Source organism: Martes martes (genome assembly GCF_963455335.1).
Source record: "Martes martes genome assembly, chromosome: 16".
NCBI lineage: Eukaryota > Metazoa > Chordata > Mammalia > Carnivora > Mustelidae > Martes > Martes martes.
In genome coordinates, this window is record NC_137904.1 from 10382441 (window position 1) to 10409711 (window position 27271).

General features: G+C 50.6%; 1 protein-coding gene across 1 annotated transcript; it reads left to right on the plus strand.

Moving 5' to 3' along the window:
- The first annotated feature begins 678 nt into the window (after positions 1-678).
- On the plus strand, positions 679-26319 carry ALKBH5 (alkB homolog 5, RNA demethylase). Its single transcript, XM_080825700.1, has 4 exons — positions 679-2201; positions 11446-11526; positions 21108-21263; positions 22080-26319. The coding sequence occupies exons 1-4, from the start codon at positions 1432-1434 to the stop codon at positions 22255-22257; spliced, it is 1185 nt and encodes a 394-aa protein (XP_080681826.1). The 5' UTR covers positions 679-1431; the 3' UTR covers positions 22258-26319.
- The last annotated feature ends 952 nt before the right edge of the window (positions 26320-27271 follow it).

Genomic DNA, 27271 nt, shown 5'->3' on the forward strand with positions numbered 1-27271 from the left:
GAAACCCTGGCTGGGGAACCAGCCCTCGCGGAACCGCCACGCCATTGCCCACGCCGTGCGCGCGCTGTCCAACCGCACGGCTTCAAAATTTTGGAATCGTCCCCGGTAATCAGCTATAGTTTTGCCTTCACCGTGAGTCTACTTGTCCCCTTGAGTTTCCTTCTGTCGTTTCGAAAAGGAGCCCCTATACGCATCTCTAACGCGAAGGAAAACCGACGCCAAATCCCCGCGCGCCCCGCGGCTGCGCACGCGCCCGCCACCACCGGGACGTGACTCGTGGAACGTCCACTCCGGACGACGGGGGTGGGGGGCGGGGAGGTGCCCCCTGAGTCCCGCTTCTGCGGCCGTCGCCGTTTGGACTTAGAGCTGGGACCCGGTGCTCTCGGCCCCGCAGTTTGAAAAGTTTCTGCTGGTTTCATAAGTTTCCTAAGGAGTCTGAGGGCTTTTCTCCGTTGGCGTCTACATTCGGGCACTTACATAGCCACCCATTCACCCTTCAGGGGTCCTCGACGCCCTCCACGCAGCTAATTAAGTGACGGACGCAGTAGCCAAGGCGACCGCTTGATCGACAGGCTTGCATGCAAACCAACTTCCGGAAGCTGCTGTCTGGGCCCGCCCGGCGCGTGGCCGGTGACCCAATGAAAGAACTAGAAACGCCAAAGGGGGCGGTGACGGGGCAGCCTAGGTTGTGGCGGTTTCCCGGTGGTTGCGCGTTGAGGGCTGAGGCGTTTTCGAGCATTTGGACGATGCCGTGACGCAGCATCGCGACAGCGTTGACAGCGTGAGCGCACCCCTGTGGAGGGAGCCCTTCGGTCGCGGAGGTGGCGCGTCAAGGAGGCAGGTTGCTATTTGAGGGTGCTCCCTCGGAGCCCTTCAGTGAGTGGGGGAGGGGTGGCGGACGCCGAGCGGTCCCCGTCTGCGCTTGCGCCGGCGCCTCCGGTGACCCGGCCTACACGCACGCGCATGCCCGCTGCGCGTGGAGCCGCGGTGGCCGGCGGCATTGCGCGTGCGCGCAGAAGAACCCGCTGAGGAGCGGCGCTGGCGGACGTCGGGCGGACGGCCCGTGACGTCGTGAGGAGCGCTTTAAAGTGCGGGCTGGGCCGGGCGTCTGAGGGTCTGGCTGGGAGTCGGGTCGGTCTTCCGCGGCGACCCTCCGCGGCATGAGGCGCTGCCGGCGCCCTTGGTCCCTGGGACGTGGAGAAGGTGGAGGAGGAGGAAGCCCCGTTGCCGCCACCGCTGCATGACCCCCCGCCCCTGAGGCCCGACCCCGCGCCCGGCCCCTCAACGACCCCCGCCGGGTCCCCCGGTCTCGCATGGGGGCTTGGCGCTGAGGAACACTTTTTCTCCCGGGGCGCCGGGGCGCGTCCTCCGAGAGCCATGCCCGGCCGCCCCTCCCGCCCCGGAGGACCCTAGAGCAACGTCGCGGGGGCTATGGCGGCCGCCAGCGGTTACACGGACCTGCGTGAAAAGCTCAAGTCCATGACGTCCCGGGACAACTATAAGGCGGGCAGCCGGGAGGCAGCGGCCGCCGCCGCCGCCGCCGTAGCCGCCGCTGCCGCTGCCGCCGCCGCCGCCGAGCCTTACCCGGTGTCCGGGGCTAAGCGCAAGTACCAGGAGGACTCGGACCCCGAGCGCAGCGACTACGAGGAGCAGCAGTTGCAGAAGGAGGAGGAGGCGCGCAAGGTGAAGAGCGGCATTCGCCAGATGCGCCTCTTCAGCCAGGACGAGTGCGCGAAGATCGAGGCCCGCATCGACGAGGTGGTGTCCCGCGCCGAGAAGGGCCTGTACAACGAGCATACGGTGGACCGGGCCCCGCTGCGCAACAAGTACTTCTTTGGCGAGGGCTACACGTACGGTGCCCAGCTGCAGAAGCGCGGGCCTGGCCAGGAGCGCCTCTACCCGCCGGGCGATGTGGACGAGATCCCCGAGTGGGTGCACCAGCTGGTGATCCAGAAGCTGGTGGAGCACCGCGTCATCCCCGAGGGCTTCGTCAACAGCGCCGTCATCAACGACTATCAGCCCGGCGGCTGCATCGTGTCTCACGTGGACCCCATCCACATCTTCGAGCGCCCCATCGTGTCCGTGTCCTTCTTTAGCGACTCGGCGCTCTGCTTCGGCTGCAAGTTCCAGTTCAAGCCTATCCGGGTGTCGGAACCGGTGCTTTCTCTGCCAGTGCGCAGGGGAAGCGTGACTGTGCTCAGGTAACCCACCTGGGAGGAGGGGGCGGCCCTGCATCCTGCTGCCGTAGCTGCCCACCCTCACCCGTGGGGCAGCAGCAGACAGGGGCCCGCTCTTTACAGTTCTGATCCATTCTTCTGGTTTTGGGGGGGAGGAGGGTGTGGGGGGAAAGGGGTCTGTGTTTAAAACACGTGTAGTGATAAAGTAGGGATCGGTCAGGATACCAGTCTAGAATTTTGTATCTCGAGGGCAGGTTTGGCATGATCACACAGGCTTGACCAAGAATTGATACAAGGCATCTTTCTAGAAGGCTGAGATTTAAATTTAAGGAGGCTGTTTCCGTGTGTGATTTTAGCAAGTCACTTTTCCTTTTTCTGGGTCTCTGTTTCCAGATCTGTGCTTTTCTGAAAAATAAGTTGAACTCTTATCTGAAAGTCTCTCCAACTCTGCCGTTTTCATGTTTGTTAAAAAACAGAAACAGAAAAACGGAGGACATATGTGAGGATTTCTTAACAGAAAATGTGGAGGAAGGTCCCTGAGAGTAATAGATAAACATTCTCTCTTCCTAGCACAGGGAATGACTTCGCTGGAGTCAGATCGGTTAGTGGCTGGGGCAGAAATAGAGTGCAGCGGACTCTGAAAATTCAGCCCCTGTTGTCTGTTGAAGAGCCTGTTGGGCCTTTGTAAGAACGTGTTACCTGTTACCGGGGCCCTATGAAACCAAATAAAGCAGATCTCTTTACCCGATATTTGGCATTGTAGTTTCGTCAGCCGCAGAACTTAGGTGCTAGGCCTGTTTTGGGTCCCAGATCCTGCTGAGAATTCACTCAGTACCCTGGCCCCCAAAAAGGTTGCCTGCTGGAACCCCTTTGTTGTTTATATAAAGTGGAATATTTGTTTGGAGGCTGCGTCCTTCCAGCCCTAGAACAAGTAACCTAGCACTGTATTTCAGTAATCCCCAAAACCTCTTAGGAGCTCTAGACTGCAGCTTCTCAGAGCCGCTGCTTGACCATCGAATTCTAGTATAGGATCAGGACATGCTGAGTTTTTGTGACCCGCTTAGCCTCTGAAGTCTGTGCCATGGGTCCTGGGGAGAAGCGGGTACCCTGGAGCCCTCTTAATATGAGGCAGGTCACCAGTCTCATTTGAGTTAAACAGCTGAGGCTGCTTCTGTATTTGGGGGTGGCAGCAGAGCCTTGTGATATCCCAGGGTCTCCTCACAGGGAAGTTTGGGAAGTCAGTGGTAGCCAAAACAGTACTTTGCATCTGAAACGTAAGATAGCCACTTATCTGTCAGGTGCCCCTTTGTCATTTGGGCTTCCAAGCTTGTCCTTAGATCTAAGTGGTGATCCCAGATTGATGTTTTAGTAGAACCCTTTTAAGGTGGGATTTCCAGGGCAGACCCTCACAAGTGGCTTACTGTGTAAGGCAGTTTGGCGTCTGACTTCGTTGAAGGGCTATTGATGCTAAAAGGACCTCACACAAAGACCATTTAGTCTCTTAAGGGGATAGTAATTTTCCACATAGTCACAGGTCTTTAAGGTTGTCATGAGCTGTAGCAGTGGTTGGACATGTAATGGGTGGTCATAAAAAACAGTTTGTGACTCTGAGGCTTTCCTGTTCCCCAGCTCGCGTGCAACACACACACCCCGCTGTATTGAAGAGCAGAAGTTTCAAGTTCTTAAAATGCAGGTCTGCTAGTGATCAGCAACAGGATTGCATCATCAGGAAAATTTTCTTCATCTTTTCCTTGGGATAGTAAAGTCCTAAAGCTTTCCCAGTCTTCCTCCAACTCCTGGATTCTGACTTGGCTGTAGAGTTAATGTGGGAGGCTCAACCATATCCTGAAAAGTGCTGCCCCAGGCTTTGAATCCAGCTCGGCTGTCATTTGCTTTGGGACCTTGTGGGTGTTCTTTGAGCAGGCTTTCCTGTCTGTAAAGTGGGGGTAATGCCAACTTCCAAAACCTGTTAGAACTAAACACGGTGATTTGGTGTTTATACAGAACCTGGCACGGAGTAGGCACCTAAATGGGTATTTGCTTTCATACAGAACCATATAATAATCCCTTGCTCTCTTGTTAGGGAAAGGGCTAGATATTTGGTGGAGCCTACAGCGTGGCTCTTACTTCATGGAGTTCACAGCCCAGTGGAAGCCACGGGCAGTTACAGCCCAGGAAAGTAACTGCAGTAGTACTTTGAAGGTGAGGGAACCCATTTTGGAGTGTTAGAAGTTTTTAGGAGGAAATAAGGTGGAACTTGAAGGGTGACTAGAAGTTAGCCAAGCAAAGAAGTTAGCAGGGAGAGCACGGAAGCTTTGGTGGCAGTAGCAGAGAGTAGCCATAGGTAAGGGGGGGGCAGGTAGATGCTAACTTGAGGCTGATGGAATTTGATTTTAGTTCTCCCATTCAACCTGGACCTGAAGTAGAGATTCTGGCGAGGCGTGCCATGGGAAAGCACTACATCAGATCTTCTCCGTAGTAGTACTGTTGACATTTCGGGTTGGCTGATTCTTCGTTTTGTAGGGGCTGGTCTGTGCATTGCAGAATGTTTAATAGCATCCCTGGTCTTTGTCTACGAAATAGCAGTTTCATCTTCATGGTGACCAAAAATGTCTCCCAAGTATTGCCAGCTATCCCGGGGTAGGTAGGGCTGCAAAAATCCTTCCAATTAAGAGTCACTGCTCTAGTATTCTGGATGCCCCCACTAATTTTAATTTTCTAGCACCTGCTTACTTAGTGTACTCTGTTTACTTGGTATGCAGGTGGGTGAACACCTGTCTGTCAGTAGTGCCTCTTTAAGTGCTCCTTGGGCTTTTCCCCAGGCTGGTAAGAGGGGATGCTTTCTTTGACTTCCTGGTATGTATCCCAGCCCAGAAGTGATGAGCTGTAAAGCTGCAGATTGGAACATGGGGGCTGATGAAGATAGTGGTTCTCTGCAGGTGGGGAGGGTTTTTAGTAATTCTCATGTGACTCAGACATTAGTTGTTGGTGGCAGTAGAGTCTATACCCGTTCCAAGGCTACATGGCAGGAATACTGTTTTATGTGTAATAGTTGTCAGTGTAGACGTTAGCGTGTGGCAAACATTGACTCAGCAGTGTCCAAATGTGGGCATTTAGAGCAGTGCCTCACAGACCCTTCTGGAAGTGCTTTAAGTGTCTTTCCAAACCCAGTTTTTGTTGTTGTTTTTGTAACCTTCCCATGTTGGGCCTGGTTGGGTCCCCTCTTAATACTGTTCTCCAGGGAAATGAGTATCTTTCACCTCTTTCTATCAGTTCTTTCCACATTCTTTTTTTTTTTTTTTAAAGATTTTATTTATTTATTTGACAGAGACCACAAGCAGGCAGAGAGGCAGGCAGAGAAAGGGGGAGAAGCAGGCTCCCCGCCGAGCAGAGAGCCCGATGCGGGGCTCGATCCCAGGACCCCGGGACCACGACTCAAGCCGAAGGCAGCGGCCCAACCCACTGAGCCACCCAGGCGCCCCTTTCCACATTCTTTCTCCTGTTCTCTGTAGGGTGATGGGGCAGATTAAAACACATTTTAGTTGGATTAATTAGAATAATTACCTCAAGACTAATTGCTTACTTGCTGCTACTTTTAATCACTGCTTCATGGTCTGTGGTTGTGGCCACATGCCCAGAGACCCAGGCCTTATTAGCCACCTGTTTGGAAATGACTGTTAACCACCCAGCCATGGGACATGCAGAGGTGGGCACAGCCTGTGCCTTCTAGGTAGAAACTAATATTGGGTGGAGTGGGCACCCCTGTTCGTTCTGGGCTAAGGGCTGATCTTGTTCAGCTTTTGAAAGCAATATTTAGCTTTCAGGCTTAAAATAGTTGGGAAAGTAGGGCAGATAGGTCCTGGGCCACATCTCTTGTGTGCAGTCTGATTCCATGGGAGGGGGAGGAACCTCAGGATGAAGTCAGGGCTGTGCTGTGCGTTCTTAGGAGGAGCTCTGGGCCAAGGGGATTGGCTGGCCTTGGTTTTACCAGGCCTAACAAGAAGGCAGCAGCAGCAAAGGGAAGGAGGCTAGCAGGTAAACGATGGTCTTAATCATGAAGCTCAGAGCAAGCAGAAAGTAAACAGGCCGCACAGATTTCAGGGCTGGCTGGCCATTTTCGCCTGGGGAGTTGGTGTTCAGCCATTGCTGAGATAGGGTAGCTAGCTCTCTGGAGACATGGGCTCATCTTTGCAGACTTCTTCCTTGGGGGTGGTAGGTATTAAATGTCCTTTTCTAAGGCCAGTAAGGTCCTCCGGATAGATTGGACCTTGTTACCAGAAAACACAGATGGGCTTTTCTCTCTACTCCTTATTATCTACCTTCTCCCTCAACCAAAAAACCAAAAACATGGATAGCATAAATACTGAAATCAAGAGTTTGATTAGAGTTCCAGTGTCACCATTTTAGCTGTTTGACCTTGGGTAAGTAACTTAACCTCTCTGGGTCTTAGTTTTTCTCTGCAAAATGGTCTATTGATGGCATAGAGTTGTTAACAGATATTGAATTTCACGCTGTTGAATGCTTGAAGTTTAGGTAAAATGTCTCTGGAGATGAGCTACTTTCTGTGCTTAGCTACTCTCTAACTATACCTTGATGTGAAGAGAATTGGGACCTGGAACAGGTTGACCTTCCTTCTGTATTCATAAAGTCCCAGGACTTCTCATAAAGCTAGGCCATGGGTCCTCTTAGAAGGTTGGGTCTGGTTATAATGAGCGTGAGCTCACAATCCCACCCCTGTGCCCAGGTGGCTGGCCTCCTGTTCCCCAAAGCCCAAGTTTCTTAATCCTCTAGGCAAGCTGTGAGGCAAGCTCGTGGGGGCTGCCCAGAGCAGGTTAGCTGAAGGAAGGTTGCCTGGCAGTGCTGGTGATCTTGGCCAGTCCCTCAACCTCTGGTTCTGTTCTGTCCTGGGCAGGGCACAGAGTGGATGGAGAACGGTTGCTGTCTTGGAAATTTGCCTTAACACTGTCTCCAGAACTGTTCCCTAGAGAAGAGATGTACAGTCCTGCACAGTCTCTTAGAAAGAGTTTTTCAGACTCCTCGTTTAACTTGCACCTAATCCTCTTAAGGAAGGATTTGCTGTGAGAACTTTTTTTTGTAGATGTGGAAACAGAATAGTTGAGCCCAACACACATTTCATTTAGTGTCCATTGAGTGCAGAGATGAATAAGGCCTTTGCAGCACTTCGTCTTACAGGGAAAACACAATTTCCACAGGGCCAGACATAGTAGTAAAGGAGGGTGGGCGGGTGGGTGGTTGGTTGGTGTTGGGGAAACCCATTCTGGGGGATTTGAGGAAAGCTTCCCTGTGGAGAAGAAAGACTCTTAAGAGTCACTGTAAGGTGTAGTGCTATTGGGTTACAGAACCACGTCTGTCGCTCTTGATGCTTGTGGTGCTGGTCACTGCTACATGGGGTGGGGGGACCTTGAAAGGGCTCAGCTCAGGCAGGGAGCAGAAGGCTGACCAACATGAAGTATTTCCTCTTCTCCTTTCCCTGTGAAAACAAAGAGCAGGAGGCACTGGAACTTTTCTTCCTGCCAAGGGTAGGGCTGGACCCAGGGCATATTAAGTTTCAAGCTGGCAGACTGGGACTTGCAGATAGTTTCTCTTGTGGTAAGTAGGTTCCTTAGCAGTAAGTAATCCTCTGTGGTCTCTGCTGGACATTTTCTGTTGAAGTTTAGCCAGACGAGCTTCCTTGGCCAGGACTTAGAGCCTCCTGCTCCCAGAGGAGCCTGAGATACTGAGGAGGGGTCAGTGGGCCATGTCACAGCTGCCCCGAAGTTCTAGAAGACCAGTGCTAATGAGCTGTTCAGGTGCAGTCAGTGATGCGGTCATTTCTGGGGGTCCAGGTGGTCTTAACTCCGCACTAGCTCTTCTGAGGCCTGAGTTTAGTGGCACAATTCTGGAGCCCTTGGGAGTGGGGGCAGTTAAGGTTTTTTTTTTTTTTTTTTTAATTTTAATTTTAAATTTTTTATTAACATATAATGTATTGGGCAGGTAAGTTTTGACAGACATCTGGGTTTACTCCTTCTGCATTAAGGGGAGTTGTTCCTTGCTGAATATGGGAGGTGAGGGCCCCAGTTGCCTATAGCTGTGTCAAACAGACTGATACTTGTTGACAGTAGGAAAGATTGTCTGTGGCCAGTACTTCAGGTTCAGGCTTTAGAAATGTGCCTTGGATTACCTTTGGGGAATTGGACTTAGCTCTTTGAGGGGAGTCCTGTATTCATACAGGACTGTCTTGCATCCTACATCTGTGTTCTCCCAGTGTGCAGTGACAAGAACCTAGAACAAGCTCTAGAACTAGTCCAGAGAATGGGGTCCATGAGGCTTCTTCTGCTGGCACATCCCCGCAAGAGGAACCCAGATCTCATTTCCTTGGCACGTACTGAACCCAAGTCTCTAACTTCCCCCAGGGTGGTCCAGGGCCTCTGGCTTGTGTCCTGTGCTTAGTAAATGGGAATGCTGTGCCAGGCACAGTGCATTGTCTAAGTTAATTCTCACAACACCCTACAGGTTTCAGGGGTGCCAACCATGTAGTCATAGAACTCTAGTTCTCCCTTCAAGGGAAGAGGCAGGGTCCCCCTTTTTAAAATCTTATCATTGGGGCGCCTGAGTGGCTCAGTAGGTTAAGCATCTGACTCTTGATTTCAGCTCAGGTCATGATCTTAGGGTCATGAGATCAAGGTCGGTGTTGGACCCTGTACTCAGTGCAGAGTCATCTTGGGATTCTCTCTCTCCATCAACCTCCCCTCCCCACTTCTGTGCATCGCATCAATGGTGTCTTTCTCTCTCTCTCTCAAATAAGATAGAAAATCTTATTTTCATTAGTGGTCATAAAATAATACCTAAGTTGTAAAGCATAACAAAGTGAACACCCGAAACCTACTGCTGTCTTTATTACAGATGAAGAAACAGGTTTAGGTGCCCAGCAAGTGAATTCCCTAGGGTCACAACGCTAGTAGGCAACAAAACTCAGGTTCTCACTCAGGCCTCTTCAACTCCTCTAGCTCTGTGTGGCATTTTTCACTGTAGGCCTACAGATATTAATAGGTGTTATTTGAGAGAAGGTTCTTTGGTCAGTGCTCAATTAAACAAAGTCAGCAGATTCTTTTGCTGTAGTAATTCTCAGATCTCTTAACATAGTCGTGCTTTTTTTAACTCTTCAATATTTTCCACGTTGATATGATTGTGGACACTTATCCATAGTCTCTTCTAGGACTGATGTTCACAGAGAAAATTGAAAACCTCTGGTCTAGGAGCAGCTCAGAGAAGGAATCTTCAGAGTAAAGGTTCTGGGAGCGCTTGGTTGGCTCAGTCAGTTAGGCATCTGCTTTCGGTTCAGGTCGTGATTCCAGGGTCCTGGGATCAAGCCCCATATCGGGCTCCTTGCTCAGCCGGAGCATGCTGCTGCCCTCCCTGCTTGTGCTCATGTGCTCTTTCTCTCTGTCTTTGTCAAATAAATAAATAAATCTTAAATAAATAAGGGGCACTTGGGTGGCTCAGTCATTAAGCGGCTGCCTTCAGCTGGGGTCGTGGTCCTGACTGAGCCCCACATCGGGCTTCCGGCTCCGTGGGAAGCCTGCTTCTCCCTGTCCCACTCCCCCTGCTTCTGTTCCAGCTCTCACTGTGTCTCTCTCTGTCAAATGAATAAATCTTTTTAAAAAATCATTTAAGGGGCACCTGGGTGGCTCAGTGGGTTAAGGCCTCTGCCTTCGGCTGGGGTCGTGATCTCGGGGTCCTGGGATCGAGTCCCGCATCGGGTTCTCTGCTCGGCGGGGAGCCTGCTTCCCCCTTTCCCTCTGCCTGCCTCTCTGCCTACTTGTGATCTCTCTCTCTCTGTGTCAAATAAATAAATAAAATCTTTAAAAAAAATAAATAAATAAAAATTTAAAAAAAAAATCATTTAAAAAACAAGCAAGCAACAAACAAAGGTTCTGGGATGCCAGGGTGGCTCAGTCAATTAAGGGTCTGCCTTCAGCTCAGGTCATGATCCCAAAGTCCTGGGATTGAGTCCCACATCAGGCAGGGAGCCTGCTTTTCCCTCTGCCTGCCACTCCTTCTGCTTGTGTGCGCACACACGGTCACATGCATGGTGTGTGTGTGGGTGTGTCTCTCTCTGACAAATAAATAAAATCTTTAAAAATAATAATATAAAGGTTTTGTCTCTCCCAGCATGGCCTCAAAGCAGAGGGTTTTTTTTTTTCCCTCTCTTGGACTTATTTTTTTATTTGTCTTGCTTCTAGTTCTTGTCCATGTTGGGGCAGCCTGGCCATTTTGAGGAGTTCCTCCCAGGCCTGCAGTGTTTCTAATAGTTACACGGTTGTCTTTTTAGTTGCCCTTGAGAAGGGAGCTGATGAGCAGCCATGGAGAGGAAGATTTGCAGTCTAGGGGTGGCCAGGGAAAAGCTGAGCGAGACCAGGCTGAGGTGTTCACCTCCCACTATGCCTGTGGCTGAGCGTGGGTCTGGCTGTGTAGAGCCCTGCCTCAGCTCCGTGGAGGAACTTGGGGTGGGAGTGCCTCTTGGGTGCCAAGCTCCTGGCGAGGGCATGTGAGGAGGCTCAGGATGCTGAGTCTGCTTCCAGAGTTTCAAATCAGAAAGATGGTAGCTGTGAAGAGGACAGTCATCTACCCACATTCATTGGTCTAAGCAGTTTTTTAAATTGTGTAACTTGATGAAAATAAATAGATATTTGAGTGTGATGGGAATTCTTAAAATATCCCAAACACAGCTGTCTTCAAGATTTTTGGATCCCCCCAAATGGAGGTTTTTGAAAGCTTGTTTTCAAGTAGACAAATTGTCTTTTTAAACATTGCAGCCTTAGTTCTCTCTGGTGACTCAGGGCTGTCAGTGTCTGCCTAGGCTTCCTCTTTGTGCTGAAGGGTGGGGGCGGGGTGGGGGAAGAGGAGGAGGTAGAGTTCTTGTCTTCTCACCAAGGTTTGGCCTGAGTCACTCTAGCTGCCTCCAGAGTGATTAAAGGTGTACCTTCTTGGGGGCCCTGTAAAAGAAGGGCTCTTGGCTTGTGTGGAGAGATTGCTGCTGTGGTTTATACCTTCAGGCTTATCTTTGCCTCTTCCCCGGTTTTTTTCTTGAGTGGTGTATCCTGAATCTTAACAGATGAATTCCCTTTCCACGTAGATACTTGAACCTCTCAAAATAACATGGCAGCGGTGTCCATAAGACCTGGACCATATTTCTCTCTCTTTACCCTCTGGGAACTTCAGTTGTCTGTTCACTTTCCAAGCTCATATGCTCTGTGTTTATTTTCAGTGGATATGCTGCTGATGAAATCACTCACTGCATACGGCCTCAGGACATCAAGGAGCGCAGAGCGGTCATCATCCTCAGGAAGTAAGTGCCCCGGTGTCTGGCACCTGCAGGCCTGTCTGGAGATGTAGGTCTGGATTCCCTTAGAACTTGGCTCCTCTGTATCAATAGCATAGCGGCATGAAGCCTGGGAGAGGAAAAGGCTATCAGGTCTCCTACTTTTTGATTTTAATTCTTCGAGGAAAAAGCTGTTTTGTCTTTTCTTCATTGGAAAATTAAGTTCTGTGGTTGTTTAACTAGGGAGTTGGGGACTGAGCAAAAGCGTATGCTCCCTGTGTTTATGGATACAGTCTTGAGACAAGATTTAGGGACCCCTCTTCCAGACCTCCCTTCCCCCTCTCTTTTTCCCCATCTCTTTGGTTCTGATTTGTCACATGTGATCTTGCTGATTATTTTTAGACTGCGCCTTAGCAGCCTGCTTTAAAAATGCCTGGGTTTTCACTTCTGGGAGGAGCAGGGAGTGAGAAGAGGAAACGAAGGTGGGAGGTTAGGCTGCAGTGTTTAGCAGGTGTATAGCTTGTGGCTGTCTCTCTTCTCTGGCCAGGAAGTCGGGGATATACTGACCAATATCACCAGTCCTGGCCTCTTCCGCTCTTCTGGTTTTCTGCTCATGGGATGAATGGACTGAACCAAGCGGATGCTGGGTCAAGACAGGCTTGTCTTTAGAGTGGAGTGCAAGAGGCTAGATGATTGTCCAGGGTTGTACAGATGGTAGTGAGGAGAGCAGAACCAGTGCCAGGACACCCCCCACCCTCCGCCCCAGCTAGAACACAGCGTCCTATAGCTTGCCATCTTTTTTTTTCTTCTTTTAATTTAAATAAACATTATTTTTAGAACAGTTTCAGATTTATAGAAAATTGTAACGGTAGTACAGAGTCTCTGTACTCCAAGCACCACTTCCCTGATATTAATGTTTTATATTAGTAAGATATGTTTGTTATAGTCAAGAAAGCAAATTGATATATTATTGATATATATTATATATTAATTGATATATATTATATTGATTATATATTGATATATATTATATATATTATTAATTGATATATGTATTATTAATCCTATGTATTGGGGTTTCCTTAGCCTCCTTGTAACATACTTCTTCTGTGCCAGGACCCCACATTACATTTAGTCGTCAATCATCTTAGGCTCCTTTTGGCTGTCACACTTTCTCAGACTTGCCTTATTCATGATATCACTGGTCAGATATTTTGTAGAGTATCTCTCCATTGGAATTAGGCATTTTTCTCCTGGTTCTACTGGGGCTCGGGGCTTGGGGGAGGAAGACCACGGAGGTGAAGCCCTCTCCTCTTCCGTCCTATCCAGGGCACAGGACTTCTCACTGTTGATGGCGACTGGGAACACCTGGCTGAGGTTGTGTCCTCTGGCTGCGCTCTGCGCTCTAGAGTTGCTGCTTTCCCAGGGGTAGGAGGGAAGTCTCTATGCGCAGCCAGCCCATAAGGAGTGGGGAGAATTCCAAGTTATTTGGAATTCTTCTGCAAGGAGATTTTGTTTCTTCTCTTGTTCATTTGTTTACGTCTTTATTCAGTTGTTTACTTACATCAATATGAATTTATGGGTATTTGTTTTATGCTGCAGTTATGCCAGCTTTGGCCATTAGGAGTTCTTTCTCTCTGTCTCTCTTTTTTTTCTTTCTTTCTCTCTCTCTTAAGTACATCCTTATTTTCTGGCATGTCACTTTTTACTTATTTATTTACTTATTTTAAAGAGTATTTATTTATTTGACAGAGATCACAAGCAGGCAGAACAGCAGGCGGGGGTGGGGGGGAAGCAGGCTCTCCGCTGAGGAGAGTGCCCAATGTGGGGCTCGATCCCAGGACCCTGGGATCATGACCTGAGCCGAAGGCAGAGGCTTAACCCACTGAGCCACCCAGGCACCCCTGGCTTGCCATCTTTTTAACTTCAGTTTATAACTGAAAGCCTCTTGGCCTTTTGGGTCCAGAATGCCAACATAATGTCGTGGATGAAGTCTCTTTGGCATGGCTCTGCCACTTTGTCAAGTCAAAACTTCGAGTATCTATTGTACCTATGTAGCATGGAAATGATAGAGACCTAAAGGACGATCCTGGGGTGCAGGCAGAGAACAAGGCACATGTGGGAGCTGCAGACGGGGGTCTGTACAGGAGCTGGCAATGTCTCGCCTCTAGCCTACAAATATTCCTAGAATTCATCAGAAGAAGGGTTTTTAATCTGCCTTTTTGCTTTCTTTTCCTGTGGTTCCCAGCACAGGCCAAAACCCAGAACACGGAAGTGATGCAGTCCAGAGTGTAGCTCCCTTCTGGCCTCTTCTCCCCGGTCATTTCTTCCTGGGCTATACTGGCATTTCAGCTGCAGCCAGGGACAAGTGCCCCACCTAAGCCAGGAGCTTGGAGAGGAACTCCCAGGGTGATACAAAACCAGAGCAGCAACTTCCCAGGTGTTCCCTGCAAGGCTCTCAAAATAGCTTATCCCAGGGAAATCTTCACTGGAGGTGCAAATGAAGTGGCCATAGCTGGAGTGTCAGCTCATTCTTCCAGCTGTTTCCTTCCTCTTCGGCAGTGGCTCCCTTGCTTGACATCTCAGGCTGGCTGGGTTGGATGCTTCTCAGTGGAGTTAGGAGCCTACACTGTTAACCAGGTCCCCCTGGAAGCTCTTCAGCCAGCCGGGCTCCTGGCAGTGGTCTGACTTTAGAGAATGACTGTTGAAAGGTCAAAGAGCATCAGTCATCTACCGACTTGAATGGGCCCAGGAGCCAGCCACAGACTGGGTTAGACAGCAGAAGCACAGAGCTTTGGTATGAGGGGGCTGGAGAGGAATGGGAGGATGGCCCTCAGCTTCCCTGGGTCAGCTGAGCTAGAATACCGCCCAGCTGTAGAGAGACAACTTGGGACCAGACGAGAGGCCCAGGATAAACACCAGGCTCTTTGTTCGGCTTTGCCCGTCCATCCAGCCTAATCTTTTGGAGTTTTCCTTGTTGTCTTGTACTCCACACTTATATTAAAGTATTGCAGCTCCTAGTGTGGTCCACGGGCTTGGATCCTTGCAACAGTGTGACCTCTATTGAAAATGTTTTCCCATCAACATGTTCATCTTCCTCCACATCCTACCCTGCAAATGACCCACCTATGCACAGTGAAAGTTGGTTGACCTAACCATCCCTCAAGGCTCAGGTGCTGACTGTTTTGACACGCAGAAAGCATCAGACACATACCTGTAGCCCTGTCAGTGTATCTCCTCCCTCTTTAGACTGTTAGAGCCCATATACTTGCCATTGTGAATTTCCAAATCTGCATTCTATGGGGACAGGGACCCTGCTCATCCAGGCCCAGCACTGAAGCCCAGCCCAGAGGAGATACCAGAGGGGGACAATGCAAGTGAATGAGGAACAGCTCCAGAGTAGCTGTATGGGCTGGTCTTGGAAAAGGACAAGCTGGTGACGGGATGAAAAATATAGCATCCTGGCCCAGGCACTGCCCAGGCATTAAGGATGTGGTCTTGATGGGCACCTGGCTGACTTGCTTGCTGGTGAGGCCATATCTGGATGGGTGGAATCTGGGCATTGAGCCTGGCCCTGCTCCATAGGCAGAGGGGATGGAGCCAGTCTTGCCTTCTCTTAAGTTTGGATAAAAATTGCACAGGCTGTTGTGGGAGGGCCTGGGGGCTCTATCACCAGCTCGGGTCAGTCAGAGCTGGGACAGTCCTAAACGCCTCATGGGGGGAAATGGGTGGGTAGCCACTAAGTGCTTTTTGATTCAACACAATGTGGCAGCTTTGAATGTGAGTCTTCATGTGTGTGGCACCATTGTTTCTCACAGAGAGGACTCGAGGCTGGGAGTGATCACCTGAGAGTTTCCCCATGAGTGGAATCCTTGGGCTACAGCTCAGTGTCACAGTCCTTTCAGGGTCACAGCCAGTAAATGGCTGAGGAAGACCTTGAACCCGGGTCTGCTGGTGTGTAATGGAGCTGGCATTTTGCATGCTAGTACACCACCACCAGAGTAAACACTGTCTTAAAACCACAAAGTATATCTGCTGGATCCCAGCAAACAGGAGCAGCAGCAAATAGATTTAGCAGTTATATCCAGCTTGGTAGGGGTTGGGGGTGGGATGGGACAGGATTGGTGGATCTGACTCCTGAGCTAGAAATTGCCGGCCAGGCAGAGATGGTAAGCCTGGGACTACTGCGTGGCTCAGCCGGTTAGTGTCTGCCTTCAGCTCAGGTCATGATCCCAGGCTCCTGGGTTCTCGCCCCGCACGTGTCAGGCTCCCTTGCTCAATGGGAGTCTGCTTTTCTCTCTCTGCCCCTCCATGTGTGTGTTCTGTCTCTCTCAATTAAATAAAAGTTCCTCAGAAACAAAAAACAGCTAAAAGGCTAGAAGGTACAAAGTATAGAGGATCTCTGTAGTTGAGGGGAGGTGTGGAAAGGAGGTCTTGTTGAATCAACACTTGATCATCAGAGATGGGTTGTGGGCCTTCAGAGCCTTCGGTTGGTGGCCAGGGCACCCAGTCCCTTGGCCTTCAGGAGATGGGCTGCCCTGGTCTGCTTATAAGACCTTATATTTCTGCACAGCTAATCTCCAGTTAATCAGATAAAGTGGCTCAAGGCAGTGTTAATCGCCCATTCCTTTGCTTTTACCGCAGTGGGTTGAAGCTGGGAAGAGCAGCTAGAGGTTCATTTGCCAGATATTAACCAAGGCTGGTGTGTGCCAGGAAGCAGTGGGGTGAGGGATTTGCATGAGAGAGATTGTAGGCAGCCGAGCTAAATGGCTTATTTGGTCCTTCAGACCAGGGGTTTGCAGGGGTCAGGGGGAGACTGTTCCTGAAAGCAGAGTAGCCCAAGTATGAGGCTCTGTGATGAGGGGAGGGTGGAAATGGAGGATGCATTCTGGGCTTTGTCCCTCGGGGCAGGGGTGGCCAGCTCTTGGCTTTCCTGACTTGGCCTGAGACATTGTCCCCATCAAGTCACGTGCCATTGCTTCTGCTCCAAGATTCTCATCCCCTGGGCCAAGGGTTAGCCCACCTTTGTTTCCTGGTCCAGTGAGTATGTGTATATGCATGTGCATTTATCCTGCACAAGGAGTGGGAGAGCAGTAAGACCACCTAGAGATGAAACTGGCTTAGGCTCCTGGCCGGCTTTGCCCCCTCTTCAGTGAAGACAAGCTGGTTACTTGAGCCATGTGTTCTCACATAAATTGGGGCAGCGGTGGTGCTGGGGATGGTTAAATTGAAGAATGCCGTGCCTGCTTCTCTTGGCCCCTTCCTCACCATACTTTGCCTCTGAATTTGATGAGTCAGGGGTAGGGGATGAGGAAGGCTGTGTCCATTCGAGGTAAGATATGAGTACAGGCACAGCGAATGAGAGGAAAGGGAACCTGGAGATAGGTTGTTCACTGGCCCAGGCCAGGGAAAGCAAGCTTGTTTGACTGCCTGGTGTCATGGAGGATATCAGTACCTTACCAGGTCTGAACGGGAGCTTCCTGGACACCCATGATGCTGGCCCTGTTGTCTGGCTATCATCTGTGTAGCACTGGCTTCTGGAGCCCTGAGTTACAAGTGTGTGGTATGACATGTTGGTAATCAGGCTGAATGAATTGGAGAGGTCCTTGGGGCCTCGTTATCTTGCAGGCCTGGGTATGGAGGTCTTCTGGAAGCCTTGCTAGGACCATGGGCCTTGGGTGCCCTCTCTTTGGGTTATACCCCTCACATGCTTTTTAGGCTCTTTGAGACCGGTGTGGAAGCCTGCTAGGGTCAGAACTGTCTTGAGGCAGCGATGTGTGATGTTGGAAGGAGTTCGGTGGAAGATGGGGAGTGGTGGCAGGAGGTCTGAATGCTGTTGCAGGAGAGACAACCGTACAGGTCTGTGCTTTATGGGAATCTGACACTCTGGTGCTGGAGCTTAGACCTAGAGGCCCAGGTCACTCAGTAGACAAGGGGTGCTCAGACAGGCTTGCCACACTGCCTCTATGCTCTGTTGGGAATGTAAGCGCAACAGATGTTGTAAGCGGCTTTGTAAGTGCAAGGGTGCTTGGTGTGAGGGTGGAGCCAGAAGTTGAGGGATGGTTGGCCTGAGGCGCAGGCTGGTTCCGGGTTTCCTAGAAATGGTGTCTGCCTGGACAAGCAGTCTGTTCTGTTGCAGTGCAGCGAGCCCACTTTCAGAGGCCTTCATGGGATAGTGGCTGTGTGGCTTAGGCCAGCGACTTGGTCTCCAATTAATATTGCTTCCCCATCCTTACAGTGGGAGTAGTCCTCCTCAGCAACTTCTCCAGAAGATTAGAGAATTCAGTGAGTAATAAAGGAACATGAGGAGAGCTCCTGGGATGGTCAGCCCCCTCTCTTCACTCTCAGGTCCCATGTTAATGCGTTAATATTAATGCTCAGTCATCCTCCCTTTGTTTTGGCTTCCCAAGTATCTCTGCCCAATCCCTGCTTTTGTCCTGGGGGTGTCCTGATGCCTGGGTGACCTCATATATCTGGGGTACCTTCCTGTAACCCCTGGATGTTGACTCAGATCTGTAAGCCAGGTCTCTTTGCCTCTTGTCACCTGAGGAGACCCAGGCCCAGCCCTTACTGCTAGAACTTCCTGACTTCAGAAGTTTATGGATATGTTTGCTGAACCCTGAGGGGTCTAGCATGCTCCTTGAAAGTTAGCTGCCTTTTAAGAGGGCTGTTCTCAGAAATTAAGCTACCAGTGGGTACTGGGTTTGGGATCTTGCTCTAGGCTGGCTTCCTGCAGCATAGTAGCCTTTTGGAAATGGAGGGAGGGAAACTCCTCCAGCTATTCTGAGATGTACTGGTAAAGCCCCAGGGGATTCGTCAGGAGCACTTTCGGGTCCCAGAGCTTATACTGTCCCAGAAGTAGGTACAGGAGGCAGGGACTTTTTTTTTTTTAGTAGGGCCACCTCCTGATCATCTCTTCTCTTGAGGCTGCATCCTGATGGCAGTGGTATTGTCATGTGCAGAACCCCCTTCCCCTCCTTCAGGCAGTGAGAGAGGAGCAGAGCCAGTCTGTGTTCTTGGCCTGTCTAGTCCATACCTGTCTCCCTAACCTCTCCAGAGGCTCTACACCCATAATGGGGGGGATGAGGCCTGGCCTGCTAAAGAAGAGGTCCTTGGGCTCCAGTGATTTCTGATTCCCACCCTTGTGTCTGGGTGTTACCTGGCACCATCTCTTCCCCTTAACCCCTCTCAAGAATGTTAGGCATGAGGGGTGCCTGGGTAGCTCATTCGGTTACATGTGCCTTCAGCTCAGGTCATTACCTCCAGGTCCTGGAATCCAGTCTGGCTTCCTGCTCAGCAGAGAGTCTGCTTCTCCCCCTCCCTCCCTCTTTCTCTCCCTCCCCTCTGCCACCCCTCCCCCTTTTAAGTAAATAACTAAAATCTTTAAAGAAAATATTTTTTAAACTTTTTTTTTGTGATTTTGGGACGCCTGGGTGGCTCAGTTGGTTAAGCAGCTGCCTTCGGCTCAGGTCATGATCCCAGCGTCCTGGGATCGAGTCCCACATCGGGCTCCTTGCTCGGCAGGGAGCCTGCTTCTCCCTCTGCCTCTGCCTGCCACTCTGTCTACTTGTGCTCACTCTCGCTCCTCTCTCTCTCTGACAAATAAATAAAAATAAAAAAAAAAAATAATAAACTTTTTTTTTGTGATTTTATTTATTTACTTATTTTTAAAGATTTTATTTATTTATTTGACAGACAAGTAGGCAGAGAGGCAGGCAGAGAGAGGAAGGGAAGCAGGTCCCTGCTGAGCAGAGAGCCCGATGGGATCGTGACCTGAGCCGAAGGCAGAGGCTTAACCCACTGAGCCACCCAGGTGCCCCAGCGATTTTATTTATTTTGGGGAGAGAGAAAAATGGTGAGCATGAGCAGGGCAGAGGGAGTAGCAGATTCCCTGCCAAGCAGGGACCCCGATGTGGGATTTCATACCAGGACTCTAGGATCATGACCTGAGCCGAAGGCACACGCTTAACCAGCTAAGCCACCTAGGCACCACCCCCCCCAAAATCTTGAAAGTCCTAGCCTTGAAGGAGGCCACTTGATTTCTAGACTCTTAGAACTGAAAGAGGACCTAGGGACAGCTACATTTCTCCCTACTTTGTTTAGATGGAGAAGGCCCAGAAAAGGATGGCAATTAGCCTGGATTCTAAGTGGCACCATTAGGGTTGGATCTTCTTCCTTTTGTTGCTAGATAGGTCCTGGTTCCCTGAGCCTGGAGGGCCCAGAGTGGAGGCTGAGACTGGTGGGCCAGTGAGTACAGCTGACCATTCTGGCTTCCCTCTCCGTAAGGCCAAAGCAGGCAGGCCTGCGAAATTGCTCTGCTGGTCTGCCCACCACTTTGGACCTGAGGGTGTTAGAATGTTGGCTCCCAGCTAGAAGGCGCCCCCTGCTGGCTTCAGGAGAAAAACCCGGGGTCAGAGCCCTGTCGTTCCAGCTTGTTAGGCTTGTTTGGAGTCTCACCTGGGCTTAAACTTTTCTCCCACGACTTCCAGGAGCCGTGAATTACCACAACCTTTGGGACCTAGTTTTCCCCATCTGTTTACAGCAGGTCAGCCAGTTGGGGGTAGGTAGAGGGATCTGTGAGTTTTGCATGCACTTGTTACCAAGAACAAGAACCTGCCGTTAGGCCAGGGCAGCTCTCGGGTTTCCCTCCTGCTGTCTTCCCTGCAGTGTTCTTGTGAAGGTGCTCTGCTCTAACCACAGCACCTTCCTCAGAACCAAGTGACGATTTTGTGCACAGCTGCCTACTGGAAGGGTGCCTTTAGGGCCTTCTGCCAGATGTGTTCCATCACTCCCCAAACCAGGCTTCTCTCCTGCCCCTTGCTGGTACCAGCCTGACTTGCCAGCCTTCTCGGGGCTTCTTTGAGGTTTCCCAGGCTAGCTTCCTCCTGGCCTGGCTTTTTAAAGGATTCCGATCACTGCCCCATCCATACTTCCATGTTTTCCCTTTACTGGGCAGCATCTTCCTTAAAACTCAGGCCTAGTGCTCAGCGGGGATTCTGCCTTCAAAAGCCCTTCGGCCTTGACTTGGTTAGCATCCTGTAACCAGCAGAAGCTGCCAGGTGGCTGTGGTGAGATCAGAGCCAAGTGTGTGAATGTTGAGTTGGGCCTGGACTTTCCTGGCTCTCCTATAGCTTTAGTGTTACTGTGTAAGAGAGTAGGAGAGTCTCTTTTCCTTTTGTAGGCCTGGACCAGGGGAACCTTGCTTCCTGTCTTGATATTTCAGGAAGGATGAGGGCATCTGCTGGAGTATTTTGGGGCCCTCAGGACTCTGGCAGGTAGAGTAGAAGCCCCTGGAGAACCTCTGGGCTGGAGTAGGGTGAGTGGGGCTGCTTGTCCAACTGAGAGAGAGAGAGCCCTGGATCTTTCCCCTGGTGCAGCAGACCCCTATCACTAGAGGTCTCCAAACAGAAATGTTCCTCTTCCTACTCCTAAGCTTGAACGTAAGAAGGTAGGTGTTTGCAAGTCAGCCAGACCTAGTTGAACTATGAAGAAACTGAGGCACACAGCAGAGGCTGCTGGCTCCCCTCTCCCTGGCCAGAGAATGGGTCTCATGGGGCCCACTCCCTCCCCAAGGCCCACTGGTGACCCCATGCGTGTTTCCTTTGCAGGACGAGATTAGACGCACCCCGGTTGGAAACAAAGTCTTTGAGCAGCTCTGTGTTACCACCCAGCTATGCTTCAGATCGTCTGTCGGGAAACAACAGGGACCCTGCTCTGAAACCCAAGCGGTCCCATCGCAAGGCAGACCCTGATGCCGCCCACAGGTACTCAGCTTAGGGACCTTCAACAAAGGCCAACAAAGCAGCCCCATGGCCCGGCTGCAGGGTGAAATAGGTGGGGGAAACCTGGGGTATGTGGTTAGAAGCGTGGCATTGACCACTTTTCCAAGCCTTAATGTCTGCTTCTAGGTCAGTGGCATTGGTGGCGTTCCCACCTAGCCCATGACCACCTGCCTGCACCCTCAGAGGTAGGGCTTGGGCTGAGATTCTGACAAGTGGGAAGGCTTTGTGGGCTTCCCATGACGTCCCTTGTTCTGTCCACCCAGACAAATGCTCTCATGAGTACTTAAATGTTAGGAGGGAAGCTCGGGATGTGGAAGACAGCAGACCAGGGACCTATTTCAGAAGGGTTGGGGAAGACTTCTGGGGACGTGTTTAAGCTGAGATGAGAAGGATAAGGAAGCCGTACGTGAAGGCCCATCTAGGCAAGAGGTACTGGGCTGAAACCCTGAGGCAGGAAGAGCTTGCCGGTCAGGGCCTAGTGGAGTGGGTGAGCAGAGCGCAGGGAGGTGATGGCGGGACCAGGCAGGACCTTGAGGCTGTACTAAGGAAGCCCGCCTCCTGTCCGGCAGCCTTGGGGGTGTCCTCGACTCAGCAGACCCCCCAGGGTAATTGGGAAGTCTTTCCGAGACTAGGTGTGGCTGCTGCACTTAGTGGGCAAAGAGACGATGCCAGTGTTCTGCCATTACCGACCCTCCTGGAGAACCGCCGAGCTGGAGGGCGCCATCCCGCAGATGGTGAGGGCCCAGCGCAGACACAGAGGTGTGAGGGAACGCTTCCACCCACCCCTTCCCCTTGCAGGCCTCGGATCCTAGAAATGGACAAGGAAGAGAACCGGCGCTCGGTGCTGCTGCCCACACACCGTCGGAGAAGTAGCTTCAGCTCTGAGAACTACTGGCGCAAGTCCTACGAGTCCGGGGAGGACTGCTCGGAGGCGGCAGGCAGCCCCGCCCGCAAGGTGAAGATGCGGAGGCACTGAGGCGTGCCATGCGCCGCTGGGAACTCTGGTTACTCCTCACGTAGCTGCCCCCTCCTTTTGTTCGTTTCGGTTTTTTGGTGTTCCGTTTTGTTTTTGTTTTTGTTTGGTTTTTGTTTTCATTTTTTGGTTTTTGTTTTTTTGATCCTGAATTTTTTTCCTCGGGTTTGTTGCCTGTTAAGGCTGAAGAACAGAATTGGCTGGGACCTGATTCTCATGTTCTCGGTTTTCCTACAAAATGGAAAGGCTGTTGGCATCTATAGGGGACAGAAGCTCGCGCTGGAGTGGCCAGTAGAGATGTTGGGGGGCAGCTGTCCTCGAGTGGGGCTGTCAGGCTGGGTTTATTTAAAAGCAACAAAATGTTTTGGTTAAGAAAATTCTTGTTTTGCTTTAAATGTAAATCTTCTCAGTGTTGTAAATGAAGTTCAGTCTTCTGCCCCTTCCCCTCCCGCCCGTGTCTGCGTGCTGGGTTGAGGTCTCATGCTCCTTATTGGTTCTGCTGGAGGCCTGCTGTCCTCCCACCTCTCACCTGTTCTCCAGGGCTTGGAAGCCTACACAAGTACCCCTGCCTCCTGCAGCAGAGTTGTTCAGGATGACTGGGTGGAGGTTTAAACAGTCCTCTGCCACCCCAAAGCTGTTGGCTGAGCTCCAGGGCTTCCTCCAGGCCCACTGGCCTGCTCCGCCCACAGGTCCCTGAGCTGCTGAGGGGCTGGCTACAGTGGTCCTGACCTTTCTTGCCAAGAGCACACGTCTTTGCTGGGTTACTTCTTTCAAGCATATGCGTGTGATTGTACGGAACAGTTAGACTTACCATGTTGGGGCAGTTTTAGGAATTGTTTCTAGCTAGAGGGACTGGTGTCCTTCCAAGTCTAGTATTTGGGGTATGGAAAATTGTTGTGGTGTGTGGTAGGGTTTTTGTTTTTTTTTGTTTTTGAGTTATTTTTTCATCTGATCTCCGGACTTTTTCCTAACCCTTTCCTTTCTCCTTCGTTGGCCAGCTTGGGCCTTCTCTCCATGTCATCCCCATAGGAAGGTGCCTGCCCACCTGCTCTGTCTGCCTGTAGCATGCATCCAAGGCCAGAGCTCAGGTCTGCAGACTGGGTGGGCGCCTCCTCTGCCTCAGGGGGCGTGGGAGCTGGGGAAGGGGCTTTTAAGAAGTAATAAAAGGAAAAAGATAATAAAGTTTTTGGCAGTTCCCACCTACTCCAGATCCTTGAAGGTTGCAAGGTTTTGATGATCTGGATTCATTAGGAATGTCTCCTTGCCAGCCATGGCGGAGACCCGGGCCTGCTGAGAGCAGAGGCTTTCCCAGTCCCCAGGCTGCCACCACCCCAGGGGGCCTTGTCTTACAGAGGCCCAGGCCTGAGGCTGCAGAAGTCTGGGGCAGCCGTCATCAAGAAGCCCGCTCTCAGGGGCCAGGACTCCTTTGCCAGCGTGGATTCAAGTCGGGACTGCATAACTAAAGCAGTTGCAGGTTTATTTTTCTTACAGCTTTTTTCCCAAAAATGATTTGTAGTTGTGTGTGCAGCACTTTGCCCTGATATGTGTGCTCTACAATAAAAACCAAATCTAATATATTTTGAAACAATTGTCTGATACTGTTATAAGAGAGGACTTGCCTTTGGTGCTTCCTTAATCCCTTTATTTTCTTAACTCTGAACCCGGGCTGGGGAGGCCAGACAGTCCTTCGCCCATCCAGGTCCTCACGGGAGATAATAGGGCTGAGGGTCCAAGGTGACCTTGCCCTCTGCTTACTGTGCTCTCTCCCACTCCAAGGAGGATGGACCACGTGTCCAGGTGCCCAGGATGCCGTGGTCCTGCAGGAGCCAGAATCATACCCTGCTGAATTTTGAAGCCCTTCCCCCTTGGTGTGATCAGATAGGGTGTGTGCCAGTGAAGGAGGGACAGGGTGAGCAAAGGCAGGGAGAGCCTGGCCTTTGTAAAAGATAGGCAAGTGGTTTTGCTCATTAAGCAAATTCTTGAGTTCCTACTATGTTCTGGCCAAGCCCTCATTGTGGCCTCATCGGTGAGCAAAAGTCTTGGTCCTTGCTTTCAAGATGTGTACTACAGAGTTGTGGGATACAGTTTCAGGAGTCAGCCAGATGTGTTTGTGTGGACTGGGGTTGGGGCCCAGAGGGTTTTTAGTCCTTCCAGGTCCTGGACCTGGCTGCCAGATTCTGGTCAGCTTGGGTGTGGAGTCTCCCTCATTGATTTCCAGTGCCCAAACCAGTCTGGCCAATTCTTGCTGTGGAGACCTGGCAGGTTACTTACCTGCCCATATCAGAGAGGAGAAGAGATACTCTAGAGGGAGCAGGTGACCGGCTAGGGCTCAATCCTGCAAATCGGTGACAGGATATGAAGGGCGCTGGGGGAGAGCCTCCATATGCTCCATAGCTAGTTGGGCCTGCGGGGGTAGACAGGGCCACAGTTGTCCCAGAGAGGAGACATTAGAGCTGAAAGGGATGGTAACTTGCTCAAAGTCATCCAGACTACATGGCAGAGGGGGGTACCTCCCACTCTAGGGCCCAGGCCCCTGACTCAGGCATAGAACAGGAGCTCATGTGCAGGCCTGGGGAGCTGAAACTCTACAGTAGCTGTGACAATCACACCTGGGCTTTTCCTAGTCCCCAAAAGGCCCTTTGCTCTGCAGGAATAAGGGACAGAGAGGCTAGGGGAAGGGGCTTCGGCCCTTATAGGTCCTGCTGTATCACTGGCTTTAGTCTCTGCCCAGTGGTTCCACAGCATCCCATCTCTGGACTAAACTAATTTTCTGAGTAGTCCCTAAGCCTGTGGGGGTTCTGTACCTGACTCCCTGAATCTGACTGTGCCCCCACCCCAGTCTTGCACATAGTAGGTGCTCTAACAACATCTGGCACCAGCCCTGCCTTCTTAGGTACCCCATCCCATTCCTCCAAGCCTCTCGTGCTGGGGGAAGTTGAGGCCCAAAGTCCCCTTCATTCAAAAATACGAGTGTCCTACTGTGTGCCAGGCTCTGTGTGGGGTGCTGAGGATACCAGACCTGGTATAGATCTCTCACACACACGGCTGTTCTAAATTGTGCCAACATGAAAGATGTGTAGCACAGAAATTACGAATAAAATACACAGTACGCTCTAGCTCTGTATAGCCAAGTGTTCCTTATAGAAGCCTTTTGTTGATCTTTTTTGATAGATTCTTTTATTTGTAGTGTGCCCGTGGTTGTAATTCAACCATGATACGGCAAATGGAGTTGGATCCCATTGCTGATAAGTTTTCCAGGGCTCCTGTAACAAATTACCACAAACTTTGTGGCTAAAACATCAGAAATTTATTTCTCACAGTTTGGAGGTCTGAAATCCAAAATTATGATCACTGGGCTGAGATCACAATTCAAACCACGCTCCTTCTGGAGGCTCTAGTCCTTGCCTCTAAAAGCTTCTGGTGGCTGTTATGTTCCTTGATCGTGGCCGGGTAACTCCTGTCTCTGCCTCTGTGGCCACGTGGCTGTCTCTTCTGTGGGTACCAGATCCCCTTCTGCCTGTCCCTCACGAGGACACTAGTGATTGGATTTAGGGCCCACCTGAAAGATCAGAAATAATCTGCCCATGTAATCTTCAGTCACATCCGCAAAGTGAAAAAATGTACAAATTCCAAGGATTAGGAGCTGAAATCTTTGGGGGGGGGGCACTGTTCAGCCTACTACACTACTCTTTTCCCAATAGTCTGTCACTAAATCTTGTACATGGCCTACTGATTTCTCATCGTTGGAACAAACTATGTTAATTGGATTGAAATTTCTCAGCCTCAGCACTACTATTAAATTTGATCTGCATAATTTTCTCTACTGATTTCTTAAATCTAGACCTGTGCTGTCCAATATGGCAGCCACTGGACAGTTTGGCTGTTGAACACTTGAAATGTGGCTGGTTTGAATTGAGATGTGCTTTAAGTGTCAAATACACACTAGAATTTGAAGTTAGTATGAAACAGAATGTAAAATATATCATTAGTTACTTTATATTGATTACGTGTTGAAATGACAATATTTTGGACATACTGGGTTAAATAAAATACACTTTAATTTCACCTGTTTCCTTTTACTGTTTTAAATCTAGCTACTCAGATTTGAAATCACATATGTGGTTTGTACTCTGTTTCTATTGGATGGCACTGGTCTAGAAAGTCAGCAATAAATTCAGCCTGATCCGCGGCGTTTGCCGATTTCTGTGGTGTAAACACTCGCTTGGTGGCTGACTGAAAGCTGTCAACGTGAGGTCACTGAACACGGAATCCTGAAGAGAGGTGGACAGAGCACACGATTGTACAGGGTCTCAATCCCCCAGATCCCACAGATGGAAGGAAATGAAAGTGTACAGACTATAGCAAAACCTTAACATAGGAAGTGCTTTGTTTTGAATACTATCTTTGTTTTTAACAAAATTTTAAGTAATTTTCAAGAACGTTTAACAAATGAATTGCAAAATTCCATAAAATTTGACAATTTGACTCTTGCGAGTAGCTCCCCATGAGAGGGTTTTGAGCAGAGGGCATGATCAGACATAGGATCCCTCAAGTTGCTGTGTTGAAGACAAGTCAAAATCATTAAAAGATTGGCATTGGCAAGAGATTAAGGAGCTCCAAACTCAAGAGCTGTCGCCTACTGTGGGGCTGGAGTCCCACTGCTGGATGTCCGCATGCTCACTAGTGCAGTACCCCCCTTGCCCACAGGGTGGCAGCAGAGCCCAAGCAACAGTGCTTGGTTGGGGGGTGAGGGGTGGGGAGGGGTTGCAGGGGACTGCTGTCTGGGGAGCTAAGGCCCCAGAGGCAAGAGCTTAGGTTCCCCACTGCATCTGCCCTGCTCTGCCAGGACCCCAGGCTTAATGGGTGTGTGGAGGGGACCCAACTCACCGACTCACCAGGACATGATCCTGTGAATCATGTGCCAGTGCCCACTGCTGTCTCTGGCCCCCACCCAGACTCCTCAGGGTTGCCTCTGGGATCCCCAGACTCCTGGCTGGTGTCAGCACAGTCCCAAGTA

What these genes read in the sequence shown, in the direction of transcription:
- ALKBH5 (XM_080825700.1), top strand. Translation starts at nt 1,432, where the DNA reads ATGGCGGCCGCCAGCGGTTACACGGACCTGCGTGAAAAGCTCAAGTCC. An exon ending in GGAAGCGTGACTGTGCTCAG is followed by an intron (nt 2,202 to 11,445) that starts GTAACCCACCTG and finishes GTTTATTTTCAG; the next exon opens with TGGATATGCTGCTGATGAAA. An exon ending in GCGGTCATCATCCTCAGGAA is followed by an intron (nt 11,527 to 21,107) that starts GTAAGTGCCCCG and finishes TTTCCTTTGCAG; the next exon opens with GACGAGATTAGACGCACCCC.